Genomic DNA, 18,695 nt, shown 5'->3' with positions numbered 1-18,695 from the left:
CTCTTTTCATGACACAGTTTCCATTAACCTGCTTCCATATTTGGTTTGCAGCTTAAGTAGTATATTTTTATCTTAAAACTTTGGAATTAGGAAGTCCTGTTCACTGTGACAATCAGAATCTTTTCTGTTGGCCACATTTGTCAAGCATAACTTGGTGTTTGCATTTCCAGGTGTTGTACACTTGTGTACAATACAGTAAACTGAATTAGCTGATTTTTGTGGCCAAAGGAGAAGAGGGTTAAGTCAGTGTTTCTTTCCCCATTGATTGCTCTTACCCATTTGGAGATACCTGTTACAATGTTTCTCCTTTAAATTCAGATTTCATTACCTGAAATTCTTTTGAATGTTAATACTAAAATTTGTTGCCGTCAAAATCAGTTGCAACAAAACAAACTTTATTGTTAAAGAAAGAAGCCTGGGAAAAATGGTAGATTTGAATTTTTCAACAAAGAATGGCATTGATTGAGGACAGTTTTGAGGTCTGATTTTTGAACTGCAGAAGCTCTTTTTCCATTGTATAGCAATTTTTCTTGTGAGAGAAAATAACATGAAATCTTTCAAAGATGAAGTTAACTACTGGAATACCAGGAGAAAGGCTGTGTAGGAAAATTTGAACTGTGCTCTCTCTACCCAAATAAAGCAGTTCACTGTAGCTGTAGCATCTGTTAAATATGCAAACCAGGCTTCACGTTTTTTAAAATGTTTATCCTCATCCCACTTTACAATATATTTAACAATGTTGGAATGTCTTTGGAATGTTTCACGGTTTATTTTTAAAAATATGTTGGTGAATGCAAACTCCTGAACAAAGTAATAATATGCTGAATAATGAGATTAGGACTGTGCAGTGCTGGAGTGTTTTAATACATGGAAACAGAGAGGAGAGAAGGCAGCAGTGCAGAACATCCTAAACCGTGGCTGAAGCTGCAGGGGAGGCAGCGATGGTGTGAACCTAACAAATGCAGGGCCTGGTGTCATCCCCAGATTCCTCCTGCTCGTGGAATCAGTTTGCTTGCTCTGCAAACAAGTGCATCTCCAAGCAGTGGACCTGCGACGGGGAGGATGACTGTGGAGACGGCTTCGATGAGAGCGATGCCATCTGTGGTGAGTGGGATCAGTGCTGGGTTGGGCCAGGTCATGCCTAGGGAAGGAAACCTTGGGAATGTTCCAAGGAGAGGCTGGGAAGAGAACAAGGACAGAATCTCCAAAGGGTGTGGGGGATGTCCTCCCTCAGCCCCCTCCAACCAGCAGATGGGTTCCTTTCTATGGGAACCATAGGGTTTATGTAATTCTGTTGAAGTCTAAAGAGGCTGACCTGGAACAGAGGCTGGACAGAGTTAAAGGAATAAAGCAAGTATTTATTAAAAGGCCTTCAAAGGATACACCTTGGGCAGGACAAGAGCCTGGCCATGGCTTTGCCCAAGATTGACCCAAAATGGACAACGGGTCACGAGTTTTCACACTTTTATAAGTGCTGGTCTATTTATTTTTTTGGGTCAATTGTCCAATTACAGCTGCAGGTTATGAAGTCCCATCCTCCTAGATTGTTCTCAGTTCGTCTAAAAGTTGTTTATACTTCTTGAGCCTAAATCTCCAACAATGTCTTGTCTAACTACCCTGTGAGGAGAACTTGCTAACACTTTATACTGAAGTTCAGAGTCACACGCTAAGGCAGTACAGAATCTAAAAAATGTGCAAGATAAAACTTAGGGCATCACAGTCATAAAGTTATGAATGGCAAACCAGCCTGGGCAAAAGGACAGCCAGACTGTTCTCCAGTTCCTGTCCCTGAGGTAAAACCCCTGTTTGAGTTTTATGTTTGAGGGTCAAGTGCTCAAAGACCCTACAATTATTGTACTTTTGTTTTAGTTCTTTTTTTTCCCCCTAGATCTTTCTTGTACCCCCGCTAAAATTTTCTATACCATAAGCATATATTTCATGATATTCCTCTCAAATTCCCAAACCCTTCAAGATGCATAAGGAATTAAAAATTTTTTCATACTAGGGCTCAATGGACTTGGAAATATGTTAGTGAATTCTTTTCCGAAGAAAATCACATTGTGTCAAGTCATGCTGTCACAATTTAGTGATATTTATACATCAGTTACCTCATTCTCTGTATTTTAAGTTTCTTTTTAAAATTTCAGCTTTTAACTCTGAAAGATATATTCATTTTCAAAACCCCTCTTACTTAAAGTACATTCAACAAAGAATATTTCATCCATATTTCCAGTGTGTTATCACGGTAAAAATATTGTTGATAATGGGAAGTGTTAAGTAGACAAAGAAAAGATGTGCTTTGTTAAAGTAGTTGGTTAATCAAAGATGTAGAAATGCCAGTAAATGAAAGGGAAGGAGGTAGAACTTACACTATTCTAATAAGGTAAAATATTAATTGTTTAGGGCACATAACTTCTCTCAAAGAGGGAAAATTCTGCTGTGGGTGTGAAGAAGGGAGAGTTAGAGCTGTATTTCTTCTTAGGAACAGTAGTTGGATCTGAACTGCAAGGAGAAAAGAGAAAAATTACTTCAGATTTTTCAGTCTTAAAAAAATCAGTATTTCTTTAACATGAAGTTCAATTCCAGAAATATCAAAAAATGAAGGTAATGAAGAAAAGCTTGCCTCTTTTGCATAAGTAAGATAAAAATCATTTTAAAAAATATATTAATACTTTATTAAATCCTGATTAAAACTAGTAAAAAATTCACTGTCTCCTTTTTAGTGAAGTACATTTATCTTGACCAAGAGAATACATTAAATGATGGATTGCACAAAAATTTACTTCCAGCTTGAGGAAGTTTAACCCTAAGGTATAATATGATCTAAAAAACAGCCAAGAAAAGATTAGTCAGGTAAATAATACATTGAGTTAGTTGGATCAGAGCTGTCAGATATTTTTTCTCCCACTAATGTTGTACTTGGTACACATTTTCTCTTCTCTGTGGGACTGATTAACAGAAGTTTTGGAGTCTTTGGCTTCCTGGCATGGAGTTTGGTGGTGCAGGGATTATGTGGTTTGCAAGATTGGTTCCTTTGTCCAGTCAGTCCAAACGCGCAGCCAAAATTACTGACCAACACTGGTTTGAAGAATTATTCTGCTGGATAATTTCCATAAAGTGTGGGAATTTAAGAGGCTGAATAAATGAAATGAATGGAAGAAACAGCAGATGGTCAGAATTTGACTGTAAAACGATCCTAGCCAGTAGGTTTATCATAACATGCAGAACGAAATAATATCTGGGATTTTAAAATAACCACAAAAACTCGTATTAGGCTACCCCAGGTGGGGACAGGGGATGGTTCAGTGCTGAGGGCTGCCCTGCCTGTCTCCCCAGGCTCAGTGACCTGTGCTGCAGACACCTTCAGCTGCCTGGGCTCCCATGCCTGCGTGCCCCAGCACTGGCTCTGCGACGGCGAGCGCGACTGCCCCAACGGGAGCGACGAGCTGTCCACAGCGGGCTGCGGTAGGTTTGCACAGAAAAAAAATAATTGGTGTTTTCATGCTGCTTCGTGTTATTTTCACGTCCACTTTGCCATTGAAGATTGCTGACCCACGTGTGAGCACACGGAGCGGGATCCTTCATGGTTTTAGCCAGCCCGACAGCTCCAGGCTCTGCTGATACAGTCCTGGCACAGAGCACAGCACCAGGGCAGAACCTCAGTGGAGATAAAACTCCACAGTGGGAACTTGCTTCCCTCTAGGTGGAGGATAAAGAACGAAGGAACATCCAGAGACTTGAGTTTCCAGGAAGGCTTACTGCCTGAAAGGGGTCAAAATCCAAGGAGAACAGCAAGGGAAATCTCAGGGTTTAAATCTAGGGGAGGATCTTAGGACGGGGATAAAGCTTTAACCAATAGGAAGGGAATAGGGGCAGACTTACGGAAATGAGTGATGTACATGGACCCAATAGGGAGCAACAAGGGAAGGTTACAGTTCAGATAAACCAATAACAGAATTGAACAGACCTTTCCAGAACGAGGGGATGGTGGGACAAGGATTGACAGGGAGGGTAGGAGGTACAACTGAGGATTGGCAGGGAAGGTTCGGGAAACGGGAAGGGTTAGGGAGGCTGACGACTTAGGGGGCAGTGACAACTGGGGAAAAGTGCACTGTAACCAGAGGGGGACAGAGTGAAAAACCATTACAATTAAAAAACCAAACCACTACACAGACCAAGGCAGTCCAGATGCAGGTCAGGATGTGTGGGTCTGTGCTGGCGTTTGTCACTAACGGGACGGGAGCGCCGGGTGACGCGTCAGGAGCTTTGTTCAGGCACCAGTCTGGGCCACAGGGCGAGGTACAGGAGATGGCACATGCTCTCATCTACCACAGACAGCCAAAGACTCTTTGTCACAGGGCATTCTGAAAGTCTTCCAGCCAATAGCACATCCAGACAAAGCTTACAAATTGTTCTAGCCAATCCCTAAAAGCACACGTGCACCTGCCTCAAACAGTGCTTGCTTGTATGTTTTCTAGTAACCATACTCAATACTCCATTACTGAGCTTAAAACCTTCTACTGTCTTGCTAAGCTTATTTTTTCTGCAGTCTTAAGGTCTATCTTAGCCAAGCCTAAAAACTCCAGCTATGGTTTCATGTCCTTGCTTGCTGTACTATTGTATCTTCTCTACTTTCAGGCTGTGCAGCTCCAGCTAGCTCAGAGTTCTCTGCTGTTTCAGTTTTGTGGCCTGCTTTCACAGCTTCTGAAAGTCTTCTTACCTTTACTGTTTCCCACATGGCATGTCACAGGCATTAATGCAGCATTTACTGGTGAAAATTAGCAAATTAGTGACTCTGCAGTTGTATTGCTTTTCCTGAAGAAAATGTTGCTGCTCATGTCAGGGAGGCTGTGCATCAAGAAAGGAGATGCAAGTTCTGTCTTCATTTTATTCTGGCTAATTGTTCAGATCCTGACATCCCTTTCCTATAAAATGAGCATTCCTTCCAGTCTTCCTGAGACACATTTCCATTAGCAGTGTCAGGAATTCAGTAATAATTGCATTGGAGGGCATTTTTTTATTAATATATAAAAATGGTGTAAAATATATTCCATATATTTTGAGTGTTTGTGGTCTTCAAAGAGCATTTGTTCAGGAGCAGCTGAATGTAAAGACATCTCTTTTTCCCAAATATTCTTTTCTTCAGAGCCAGACCTTAGTTTAGTCATATAGACAGCATCGACTTCTGAAGCTTTTCTGTCTTGGATTACAGAAGATTTTAGCTATCTTTACTTCTGTAGCTTTCTTTGTGATGAGTTGCTTTTTCTGGTATTGACTTGTGTGATTCTTTTTATCTGACTAAAAAGTTATGACTATTTCCATTGAATTCACTCAAATTCACTTCTCATTTCATCTTTGTGTAAGAAAATCGGCTGTTTATCTGATTGTTCTCAATTTCTTTTTTTTTTTTTTTAATGTTCTGCATTTTCCTTAGCTCCCAACAACACTTGTGATGAGAATGCTTTCATGTGCCATAACAAAGTCTGCATTCCCAAACAGTTTGTTTGTGACCACGATGATGACTGTGGAGATGGATCAGATGAATCCCTGGAATGTGGCAAGTATAACAAAAATAGAGTAAATAGAACAATCTCACACTGCTAACTCTAAGGCATTCTCCAGGGTCTGGTACTCTAAGGCACTATTGGAAAAGAAAGCTCTTCAGTTTTTAAACTGTTTTAGTTCTCACTTTTGAATTAAGCATTAATTAATACAGCTTGGAATTAACTTGGGTCTGGGGCTACAGTGACAAATTCGTTCCCATAGTGTATTAATTGACACTTGATTGATTGTGTACAGTTGATTCCTAATAATATTTAAGAGAATTTTAAAAGTATGTTCTAGAATTTCTCATTTACTAAGTATATCTTTATTATATATGTTTTTGTCTGTCTCTCTGATTTTTTTTCCTATCAAATACATCTGTCATGATTATCACTGCATTTAAATTATATCAACTATAGGCATATGCGAATGTTTAATTTTGACCATTCACATGAATTTAGGGTTTCTTGTATGCTCTGAGTGTCTGTTCAATGTATCTGACCCATATTCAGAAACAAGTATCTATATAAATAATATTTATGGAAAATAAATAGTGCAAATATTGCCTTCAAAATGACAAATTGGTGATTATCATGCATGTTTTTGTGCTGTTACAGTCTATGTATTTCTCTAAGGTTTTCTACTGCTTTGTCAGTTTCAGAACTCTCAGTTAAGCCACTGTCTAAAAAGCAAATATGGTTTATGGTTTATTTACTTCATTTTATATAAATATATATATATATATACACACATATAAAATTGTTATTATTATTAGATGTCCTCTTTTGCTTTGAAAATGTACCCATTCTGTATGTTTTGATTTTGTGGCCATCTTAGAAAATGTGTTTTTAGTGTGGTTAAAATGATTTGGTGTTCGACATGTTTTAAAGGGAAGACACACCACCAGCTGTAAGCACACTACAAAAATATTTGTTGGGCATTGTCAAGCTATCACCTAATAACAGGAATAAATGAAATAACGCCAAAAAGAAAAGGCATTTATGACTGAGAGCAGCATAAATATGTTTCACATCTGTTTGAATTGTATCATGACTCTACGGTGCTGCATAAGAACTTTGGTTTCTCTCTCTGCTGGCAGCCGCTCGCGTATGAGCACAGCACTCTGCATCTCTAAATAAAGCCATGAATTTTTTCTTTGTGTTGCCTCAAACATGCAGAATTTTATGTTGGGACTGTGAGAGCACACGTGAGGTGACTGGGGGCTGTCTTTGCAGGGTACCGTCGCTGCCGCCCCGGGGAGTTCACCTGCGCCGATGGACGGTGCCTGCTGAATTCCCAGTGGCAGTGTGATGGGGATTTCGACTGCCCAGACCACTCTGATGAAGCACCCATCAACACCAAGTGCAAAAGTTCAGGTTTGGGTGTAATTTTTTGACAAACACGTGTGACCTTTCTTTTCTGAGAGAGGTGGTTTAGGGATTTGAGCGAGCAAATGTGAAACCTCATAGCTTAAATTCCCAGTGCTTTCGTGGTGATATTGCTCATGTCTTGCAAGGAAAAAGTGTTCTGAGCATCCAGAACTTCAGCTCACAAAGTGCAAGTCACCAGTTCCCGTGGAATAAAATAACAGACACTTCCTTAATGCATAATTCCTGTTGATACTAAAATCAGATGATATTAATGTTGTAATTTCTGAAGTGTCTAACCGTTCCAGATATTCATCACACAGAAGGAGTTCATACAAAAGGGGATGCAAAGTTGCTCCCACTATAAATTATAAACAATGCTTCAGTTTTATTAGTAAATTATTGACCAAATTCTATTGGTTTTGTTGACATTTTCTTCTTACATTAATAAGTTTGATGAGGTCTGGCTGGTTTTGGAGAGGGAAATTAGTCCTGGTCTGCATATGTTGTTCTGTTCTGTGGCTTTTTGAAAGACCAATTCTTCTGTCTGGCCCTTAGGATTTCATTGCACTGTAGCCACGTTCTTTATGCCAGTTTAAAGTGAAAACACTCATCTGCTGTGAGATGAGGCAGCACACCTTTCTTATGTTTATTTAAATGTTCCAGTTGTTGTTTGAAGGTTCTGAATGTAGCTGAAATGATGTATTCAAGTTTTGACAAACAGGGAAATGCACATTTGCAGGTTGCTAGGCAAGGAATGCATTGGAATTTAGTCAGTTGTGTTCCTGAACATCTCAGCATTCACAGAGGAGAGAACCCCGTGGTTTTTAACTTTTGGAAACTAGAACTGTATTTTGTGCAGAGATATGTAGAGGATTCTCCATTATATGGAAACAAACATGTTGGAGGGAGTAATAAGTTGATGTCTTCACCCATTTTTCTAGGAGAGGAATAACCTTTAAAGACACTGAAAAGTGAAAAGTTATTATAAAGCTATCAATAAAGAATAAATATTCAATTGTTACACAATTTTTTCCTTTTTCCACACAGCAGCTGATCCATGAGAAAATTCATTCCAAATAGATGACACCAAGTTGTGTGTTCTTTTTTGTTTTGCAGAGCAGTCATGTAACAGCTCTTTTTTTATGTGCAAAAATGGCAAGTGCATTCCTCAAAGCGAGGTTTGTGATAACAAAGAAGATTGCAGTGATGGATCTGATGAGAAAAGCTGCCACATTAATGAATGCCTCAGTAAGAAAATCAGTGGCTGTTCCCAAGATTGTCAGGACCTTCCTGTTGGATACAAGGTGAATAATTGCAAAATGTGGTGTAATATAATGTGAGTTTTTAGTTCTTAAGTGTTTAACTACTGCATGACTATAATAAAGCCCCACTGTGTGGTACCTCCTTGCAGTGAACCATACCAGAACATTGAAATTTTCAGTTCCTATAAGCAAACAATTGTCAATTGTATTTAAAAAATAGTACAATACATATTGTAAACCTATCATAAAGGTCATATAATGCTTTAAATACAACTAATCATACAGGTTTATACAGAGCACTGAAAATGAAAAAGTAAACATGTTGAAATGCATAGGAATGAACAACAGAAATAGTGGTTTTCTTGAGGTTTTTGTTTTGTTTTTTCTTTTTTCCAAAGACAGAGACTCTTACAAAAACATTCCGACAAAGCAATATCACCTTAGCAGCAGAATAAAACTGTTCATTGTCTGCATGTGAAGATGTTTTTTGAATCACCTGAGTCTGTTCTTTGGCCTTGACAAGTAGAGAGGAACAGCCTGTAAATAGTAGTTAAAAATAGAAGAAAGACAAATTTTCAGTGTTTTAACTCTGAGGTAACCCTACCTGCGCTCCCAAAGTTTCATCTTTGCAGCTGAACATTGGCCCACTGAGAACTAAATAAAATCTGTTTAGTGTGGTGTGGATCTGCAGCTTTTCAACCCTCTGGAGCTGTGAGGGCTGAGGCAGAGACTCGGGAGCTGCTGGGTTCAACAAAAGCCTTCTTGAAGGGGTGGAGAGAGCACGTCCTGGATCTCTGCAGAGAAATAGGGAATATAGGAGGGAACAGGGCTCTGAGTCTTCTGTAGATAAAATTTATGCTCCTTTTTCAAAACCCCTCTGCCCAGTTGTGTTTTTCATCTTTCACACTGCACGTGAGAAACTTGCCAGGACCATGATCAGACCCAAATAAATGTCAAACAAACAGAATATTCTGAGTTAGCAGGGATCCACAAGAATTGTCCTACCCCAGCTCCTTATCAGCCTCAAGAGTTGTCGTTCACATTCCTGTGTTGGTTACACAAACTGCTAGGTGATGTCAAAGATTCCAGGGAAAAAATTAAAACCTGTCTATCTTTACCAAAAAAACACATGTATAATTGAAAGTTAAAAACTCCAAAGGGTCCATCCATCTTTATTTCCAAGGAAAAATCCTTTCTATATTTTTGACAAGGTGTGCTTTACTTTCTCTTCAGTTAAAGTAGAAAGAATAATTACTCTTTCTACAGGGTTTTGTTTGGGATTTTTTTTTTAGAAAATGGTGCTTAGGATTACATCAGCAATATTTGAAAAGAAAAGTAGATATGCCTCCTGTAAACCAAACAAGCAGCAAAGTAATTAAGATGTTACTTGAAAAAATGAGATGCATAAAAAGTTTATGATCCTAACATATTCAGAAGAAAGTACACACAGGTGATAAACAGAATTAAAAATGAATGTATTTGGTTCTCTTTCCCAGTGCAAATGCTGGCCTGGATTCCTGCTGAAGGATGATGGCAAAACGTGTGTAGATATTGATGAATGCTCATCTGGATTTCCCTGTAGCCAGCAATGCATCAACACCTACGGAACCTACAAATGCCTGTGTGCAGAGGGGTACGAAACACAGCCTGACAACCCAAACGGCTGCAAATCCCTCTCAGGTATTACTGCCTAATGTTTTTATAATCCACAGCTGCATCCAAATAATTTGTGGGAAAAAAACCCTTAGCCCCAAGGCCTGTGTTAACTTTATATGCAAGATAAAAACCAGAGTTACTTTGAATCTATTTTTTCAGTATAAAATAGGAATGTGTCTGAATGCAAGAATAAGTTATATTTTTAGTATATATTGTCCTCAGCTCATTTGTAGTAAATAGATGCAGTGGTTTTTTTGAAAGTGTGAATAATTAACTTTATTAGAAAAAGTATTAGAAAAGTTAAAATACATGGCTTAGTTCTGCTTCTGAGTCAGATGATAATAGCATGGTTATGATAAGATTTCATCACCTTTAGAATATTAGAATGTACATCAAAATTCCTCATCTGAAAAGGAGGAACAGGAAAAAGAATAGAAAATGCAAACTCTGTTATAACCTGTAAATATATTCAGTACAGGAGCAGAGTAGGCTGGACAATACATTACATTCTGGAGTGCAAGAGCAGTAGGTACAAAGTCTTCAAGACATTTTTAATTATCACTGGTAATCTTTTATTTTAGTTGAGGTGTCTCTCAATAGACCTAAAATAAAGACAGCCTTAAAAAAAAATTTTAGAATAATAAGTCATGTTAGTGTCAGAGATATTTCAATGGTATCAGGAATGAGTATCTGAAAGTAAATATTTTTTTAATAAACTAGAAAGCCAGGGTTACAAAAAGTCAAATCTGGCTTCAGTTCAGACTTAAAAAAATCAAGGTTTTTATGAGTAGCTGTTTCTTTCTCCCTGTACCATGCAGACTAATGAAATCTCAAAAAGCAGTGGTCAGAACATGCTTGGTTTGCAATCATAATTAATAGTCAGTGTTAATTTGAAAGAAAATGTTGAAATAAAGCATATGGAATGAAATATATTCCCCATTTAATCTCAAGACATTAAATTAAGATAAAATACAGTGTTGTTCCCATATTACAAATGCAGAATAATTAAATTGCATTGAAAGGTATACTAATTGATTGCTTTGTTCATTTTTATACTGCATCATTGATCTTTCTTGGAGCATTTGAATGTTTTAAATATTTCTTTCATCCATAACATTGATCAGAGCATGTAACATTTATTTTTTAAACCATCTGTATTTCAGCATTGTATTCCTGATTTTCCATAAATTAACGTAAAAGCTAGTCTAATATATTCTTTCTCCCGGGGTTTAGATGAGGAACCTTTCTTAATTCTGGCTGATCATCATGAAATAAGAAAAATTAGCACTGATGGATCCAACTACACTTTGTTGAAACAGGTATAACCATAGTACCATGCTCTAAGTTTAACTCAATACTTTTATTTCTTTCTAAAGTTTGCAACTGACAGAAACACCACCCTACAATTGGCGTTGTGTGCACCACAGAACAACTGCAGTACCTTCAGAGTTATTACAATAATTTAAATTGACTATTTCCTCTGGACTTGCCATGATTACAGCTCAGGCAGTTGTTTCGTCAGTCATTCTGATTTACTAAAAAATTATGTTATTTGTGATCCTCCTCCATCACAATATGTTTCGTGCAATTTGTCTATTTCAGTTAAAAAGCAATCAAATACCCCCCACCTATTTGGCCATATATTATTTGGGCTACTTACTGTCATAATCTAAATCTATTTTCAGACAGACAATCCCAATATTTATGGTATTATAAAACATGAGCTCTTATCTTTGTGTAAATCTAATTTTTAAAGTAATTAGTCTAAATTATTATAATAGAGGGGGGAAAAAAAAGTGAAAAACTGCATAAATAGTCACCCAATAAATACAGAGCTGCCATTTTTAGCAGTCTGCTCTCCTTCTATGCTTCACCTAAGTGTAGTTACTTGCCACAGATTAGATTTCCAAAATATGTTTTAATGAAAATATCGATTTCATTGAATGCTAATGGGTCAACTGCAGTAAGACTGGGAAATTATTTGCTGCCCATCTATATCATTAGGCTTTATTTAAATTCTTGTGTCACTGTGCTGTGCACCTTAATGCCACAAGAGAGGTGCTCAGGTGTTCACAGCAGTAATTATGAAATTAACAGTCTTGAATGAAACGCTGACTTTATTGAATTGTGAGGAGTCTGTCTGTTCTCCTGAAATCCTTCTGATTCCCTCCCATTGCATCTCACTGCCTCTCTCCTCTTTTGCTGGTGTTCCTGTTCACTGAAGCCTGTGAAAAGAGGGGAGCAAGAGGAAATTTTCTTCGTGGTTGGTGCTGGCAGAGGCTCCTGAATTCAGTGGGCTCCTCTCGGGTGTGTGAGAGAGGGAGCAGCCCCAGCCACTGAACAAAATACACATTTTCCATGTTACATGAGCTCACTGGGCTGATACACACCTCTGCTGTTGAACCCACTGGACTTTGCTCCTGCAAAGGCAGAACAGGGGGCTGTGTCCCTCCTGAGGACATCCCTGTGTCCTGGTGGTGCCAGACGGATTTGGCTCTTCCCTGCACATCTCCCAGGGGATGGCAAACACCAGAGGCTCTGGCAGAGGAGCAAACCCACCCTTCTCTCTGTGTATTTGGTCTGTGATTGCCATTCTAACAGCTCTTCATATACACTCAGAATAAAGGGGATGAAAGTAGGAGCTCGTTCAGTCTTGTCTGAGTTACGTGCCAGCTTTCTCCTCTGTTTTCTTTTCCTTTCTTTTTCCTTTTTGTTTTTCCAAATACGCATAAACAGTACAACTGTTTGAATTGTGTCTCATGCATCGTCTTTGCTTTCCATTTCCTTCACTCCTAGTCATCAAAATCCTCAGGGTTTCAATAGGCAGAGTAGATAATCTTCCTCCTCGTTATTTGTGATTTTTTTATCTCCATGTTTTTAAGTGGGGCACCAAGGGAACACAAATCACAGCCAAGGATATACTGTGTGCTGTGTGCAACAGAAACAAACCCACAGGTTTAACATGAGGCAGCTGATGCAATCTGAAATCTTCCCTATTCCTTCTAAAAAGCACGTTATTTGTAAAATGACAAAACATTATGCTAGGAGGCCTTAAGTGAGATATGTATATGATAAAGAGGAAATTATGTCTGGACAGAGAACTCTGTTACAGATGTACAGAAATTTTTTACCTGCAGTCGATGTTCTGATAAAAACTGAATTTAAACTGACCCAAAATAAAACACTTCAAACCAAAGATGTGCAGGCAGTCAATTCTCTGTATTAGCCTTGATCCTCTGGAAATTTTTACAGTGTTGTGAATTATATAGAGATAAGGCTATGTTTTTTACAAATTGCTGACTTTGATTTATAGAATGTTGTAAAACTGTATTAAATAATATTTTGTATTCGTTGACCTGTTGTCTCCTTGGTTAAGAATTTGGGGTGGGGGTTTCTCTGTAGATGCAATTATACTAACGGGAGAAAAAGAGACAGGAAAAGTGTTGTGCAGCCCAGCTATGAGTGACAGAGCTGCAGCTGGTTTTGTGAAAATTGTGTGCATGTACATGATATTTTAGAAAAATGAGTGTGATCTCCCTACACTGAATTGTTTCAGGTTTTTTTTTAATGATGATTTGTGCAGCACAACCACTCATTCCCCCTACATTTTGATCAAAAGGTAGATTTACAGTAATTGCAGAGTAGAAGATGGCAGATAAGCTGTGGATCAGTTCCTGTACCATTAAATATTGTTGTCCTTAGGTGTTTATTTCCGAGCTGGCTGGCCCAGCATGCCCCTTCCCAGCAATGAATTTGCACTACCACCATTTTGAATTCTTGATTAATTTCTATTACCAAGATTTTATTTTGTTATTAAAATGTCATAACAATTATACCGTTTCTGGCTCTCCCATCTAGTTTGCCAAAAAAATGCCAAAGATAGTAAAGACCAGTGACACTGAGAAAAAGTTAGAGGTATTTACTGCTAAATTTCATTTAAATATGAGCACAGAAAAACACAGGAGCCTCACTTAATTTCATACATCATCTGCATTTTTTGAAGTGACCCAGTTAATTTGTCACCGTATTTATTTCTGTTACAGTCTTTGTCTTACTCTGTTTACAAATAATGTATGGAAAAGAGAGGGAAGTACTTCAGAAATATGCAGACAGTGAAATAAAACGTTAGGAATATTAAATGTGTTTCTCATTCTGAATGCTATCCAGCAGTTTGTGTTCAAACATTTGAATAAATGGACTTTTTTTTCCCTGTTTTTAGGGGCTGAACAATGTGATTGCAATAGACTTTGACTACAGAGAGGAGTTCATTTATTGGATTGATTCCAGCAGACCAAACGGCAGTCGCATAAACAGGATGTCTTTAAATGGAAGTGACATCAAGGTAATTGGGGATTAATAATGTCACTACTCGAATTAAATTTCCTGAGTGTTTGGGGAAATGCTCCTTCATACTTTTAACCCACATTGTGAGGCTTTGGTGTATGAATACAAATGCAGCATGAGCTAGCAAGTCCTAGTAGAATTTAATTGCATTTGTATCTTTTTTGAAGTAAAGATAGGGACAAGGAGCTCCTGTATTTAGGAGCTAAATTCCTTATGACTTATCCGACAGTTTACTGAATTGGCAGTTCCACGTGGTTTCCAGGATGCCAAAGAAAAAAAGAGTTATAATTAGGTGTAAGCTGTATAAATACATTGGCGTATTATTTCTTCCTGTAGAAAATTTCCTGTGATCTTCAGCTTGTTTTTATTTCACCACCACTATGTTGATAATTAAAATAACTCAGTCTTTGCTGTGAAGGGTAGAAGTGCACTCCCATTTCTGCACAGCCTGTCTGTTCTGCCTCTGCAGTGGATTAAGTTCACAAATCCACTGTTAAGCACATTTGTTGACTTATGTGAGCATTTTCCCAGAACTGGTGATAAGCAGCAAGGAATTTGTTGTTTATTCTATTATGTCTGACCTTCTGAAGCATGGAGTTGAGTGAGCAGCAGCATTTCCTGTGAGTTCTGTTCCCTCCTTGCACACCAGTGACCACGCAGAGAGAGAAATTTTGTATTTCTCACTCAGAGCTTGGGCAGAGCACCTCAGCTTTGGTCCCCAGGAGTTTGGGTTTGGAGCTCACTGGCCTCAGTGAACCTTGTTTGCATCCTTCACACCAAAATCATTGTTCTTAAAAACTACAAAAAAGAAGGCACATGGATAAACAGCTTCTGGCACTCTGATTGCTTTGGGGTAAAAGTAAAACCCAGCATGCACTCAAAAGTTTTACCTGTAAGTGGAAAAGAGGGGAGGCAAGTGTGGGTTTCAAAACCCATTAAATCCTTCAATCATGTTTATTGTCTTAAAACATATTCCAAAGCATCCTCCTCAGCTTCTGTCCCTTCTGGATGATTCAGTGTTACGTAAGGGCTGGGGATTACTCAGACTCTTTATTTCTAATCTTAACTATTTCAAGAAGAACAAAGAAATTTTCCTAGTCAAAAATGTTGGCAGAGGAATACAAAAAAAAAAAAAATTGCTTTCTACTGGTTCTTAAATAATTTTATTTTTTATGAAAAATTTTCAGAAAGTTGAAAAACCAGTAGCAAGAAACTAGGATGAGGACATGGAGGATATTTTGTTTTTCCATCAATTTGTAATTTACACAAGTGTCATGTTGATGAAGATTTGCTCACATAGAATTCCATACTCAAAGCAAAAATCATAAAAATTAGTCCATTTAATTTTCATACAAAAAAATGTTTTTTCTCTGAAAAACTTGGCCCAGATTTGGCCTCTGAAAGCTGAAAAAAAATGAAAAAATTAGCAAGGATTATATACTGTAGCTGTCTAACAACCTGTCAGTAACCTTTTATCCAAGTGCCAAATTTTTTTGGCTCTTTGACTTTTTAAATTAGGTTGCCCCAGGACAATAAGAAGTGACATTATTAAAAACTATTTCAAATTAAATTATTATAATTATTTATTTCATAATTTTAATGCTAGTGTTATTACTTTTTTTTTAAATCCAGCAAACCTGTTTACATATTTTAACATGGGTTTTTTTTTTTTAGTCCCGAGAGAGAGTTTTTATGGTTTTTCCCCTGAAGTATGGATTTTAATATCTTCCCCCTTGTTGTGTTGCTCTTTGCTGTAAACAGATCTTCTCTCAGTGTAAGTGATGCTGTTTGATGCCTCCCCTTGCAGGAGAGGCATTTCTTCAGCACCCAGCTCTGGGAAGCCTGATGCTATCTCATTTTTCTTCTTCCTCTGCTGATGGAGGAGATGTTTACAGAACTGAAGTGACAGCTTTTTCACGTGGACATGTTCAGATGTTAGCACAGTGCTTTAGGGAGGGTTTGGATTCAAAATCAGTGGAAAATGCAGCAGAAAGCTGGACTGTGCACATTAAGTGCCACACTGGTGGTCCCAGTGCCTGGGACACGTTGCAGTGGCTCTCCCAAGGAAAAGTGATCAGAAAGAGAGATTCATTATTTTGGTTGATGCTCTGGTGCAGTGTTTGGACAGCTAAACCACAATCTGAATGTTCAGAGTTCTCCATTTCTGCATGAAATGTCCCTTGTGCCAGTGCAGCATTGCTGCAATTACACATTTACAAACTGGTGAAACTGGCAGTGTGAAAGCGTTAGAAAATGAAACATCTTATTCCCATTAAAAAATCAGTGTGTCCTGGAATTTAACTTTTTTTAAAAGACTTTGTAAGGTGATAAATTATGGAACAACCTGAGAAGGTGCTTTTACATATTCATAACTATAAAATTGATTTAAAGCATCTCACCATTTCCCTTCTTATCTTGAAGGCTTTTCTGTGTCTTCAGAGGGTAAATAAATTTAAAACTAGCACATTCAGTTATACCTAATACAGGTTTATACACGAAATTTCTACTCTGGTGCTCATGCTGTTAGTGATGAAGATAACAGTAAATTGGAACGTACACCTCAGTAATAAACCCATTATTAGTGCTTAAGAAATCTCATAAGTTTTCAAGTATTGCTTTCTGATTTGTGTTTTGTTTTGGTTTTTTTTCTGAAGTTCTAGTTGCACAGATCTAATCAGGACTTAATCAGGAATAGAATAGGTCAGGATAGATCTTCTCAGGAATAGAATTTTCAAGCCTAGAAGAAATTGGACTCACATATTTGTGAATATTCAAATATTACTGGACACTTGACATGAAGAACTCCCAGACAAGCCAGACTGAGCCATGCCACCATGATGAGATTTGTAATCATATATATGCAGAGAGTTTGTTCAAGTTCCAGAATTATCCAGGACATCAAAAACCCCAAGAATAACACATCCCTGTCAGAAGTCTGTAGGCTTTCCAGTAGGTGACTAGATTGCTTTTGTCTCAACAACGTATTTCTTTAGAAATTTAACTAATTCTTGGGAAGCTCCTCATTCTCCTGCCTGTGAATGTTGGGAATAAGAGCAGAGTATTTCCTTTCCAACCAGTAACTCTCTGAGAGCTCTGCTGGTCGCTGTGTCACGATGACAGATGGCACTGCTGTGGCATTAAAATGAGGACAGGCTGATGGAGAGAGATGGGGAGATGAGAAGCAGATGTGCTCAAGGGCACGCTGTGGGCAGAGCAGCCTCACTCCACTCTGGTCTGTGGGACAGAAAATAGAATAGCGAAGGGGGGAAAGGTTGGTTTGGTTCAATTTGTTTATTTTTTTTCTTTTTATGTTAAGAGAAAACTAGAAATACAAGATGAAAAATGAAAGATCAAAATTTTCTAAAAGTTCGTGCATAATGCAGAGAAGTTGGTAATTTCCTCTTTCTAATGTGGTATGCTCCATTCTCCCTTACTAGGAGAAAAGTTTCACATTGTCATAGCTACTTAAGAAGTGTCATTGCCTCAGAAGTGTCAGTGTTTAGCAGTGAATACCCATTTTTCACATGCTGTATGTCACTGTATCAAATACCCAATTTCTCAATATCCTGGTATCAGTAGCTCTCAAATTGTTGCTTTTCCCAGTTATTTAGATGAATCATTAATGTGATTTTTGCTTTTCCAGGTAATTCACAATACAGCTGTTCCCAATGCCCTGGCTGTCGACTGGATTGGGAAGAATCTCTATTGGTCTGATACTGAAAAGAGAATTATTGAGGTGTCTAAACTCAATGGCTTGTACCCAACTGTCCTTGTGAGCAAGAGAGTGAAGTTCCCCAGAGATCTGGCCTTGGATCCTCAAGCTGGGTATGGAGCAGCCATTTTTCAGTGCTTCCTATTTAATTCTGATTTGATATTACAATATTTTTTATTTAAAAAATAGATAGGAAATAATACTTAGTTGTTTGTTGATGTGGCATGCTGTTTGTTTTTATTTTTATCTAATATTCAGTGATAGGAGAAAGTTGTGTTAGTCTGGACTCTACTGAAACAAAGTAGTGTTTTTCCTAGCATAAAAATATAACCTATCTAGTTTGCTAGTTTCAAGATAAAAGCTATTTTCTACTATTCTTAGAACTATAATTTAATTTTCTTGTAACTGTACCCTTTCTTCCCTGTAAAATTTGGGAGGGAGGATGCAGACCTTTGTTTAATGTTTTCAAGAAATGAATACATGAGATCTTTCTGTGGTTGCCAGGGCATCCATGAGGATGCAAAAATCACTCTACAAAGTCAGTACAGAGAGTCCCAGTCTTTCAGGAAGGCTTAGATGCATAAATAAATAGGCATAATAAACCTACTGGGTTTCTTTTGGTGTGTATATTCAGCTTTCCAAAGCTGTTTTTACATTTTCATTGATAAACATAAGCTGTTGTTTGTTTATTTTAACACAGAATTTTACTGGAAATAAAAACTTGAATTCAGAGTTATGATTTGAAATGGTGCTACTGTATCTTGGGTTTTTTTTTTCCTCACAAATAAGAAATGCTCAGTGAATTAT

General features: G+C 37.8%; 1 protein-coding gene across 1 annotated transcript in view; it reads left to right on the top strand.

Annotated features, from left to right (window-relative positions):
- The window catches only part of LRP1B (LDL receptor related protein 1B), a 295,406-nt gene that overhangs the window by 179,796 nt on the left and 96,915 nt on the right, over positions 1-18,695 (top strand). Inside the window, exons 48-56 of the mRNA XM_063400998.1 lie at positions 985-1,104; positions 3,337-3,465; positions 5,435-5,557; positions 6,780-6,920; positions 8,031-8,218; positions 9,673-9,856; positions 11,066-11,151; positions 14,052-14,174; positions 17,820-18,001. Of these exons, the coding sequence (XP_063257068.1) occupies positions 985-1,104; positions 3,337-3,465; positions 5,435-5,557; positions 6,780-6,920; positions 8,031-8,218; positions 9,673-9,856; positions 11,066-11,151; positions 14,052-14,174; positions 17,820-18,001 (1,276 nt within the window). The remainder of the gene's footprint in view (positions 1-984; positions 1,105-3,336; positions 3,466-5,434; positions 5,558-6,779; positions 6,921-8,030; positions 8,219-9,672; positions 9,857-11,065; positions 11,152-14,051; positions 14,175-17,819; positions 18,002-18,695) is intronic.

The sequence above is a fragment of the Prinia subflava genome, chromosome 6 (assembly GCF_021018805.1).
Source record: "Prinia subflava isolate CZ2003 ecotype Zambia chromosome 6, Cam_Psub_1.2, whole genome shotgun sequence".
NCBI lineage: Eukaryota > Metazoa > Chordata > Aves > Passeriformes > Cisticolidae > Prinia > Prinia subflava.
This window is presented reverse-complemented; position numbering and strand designations above follow the sequence as displayed.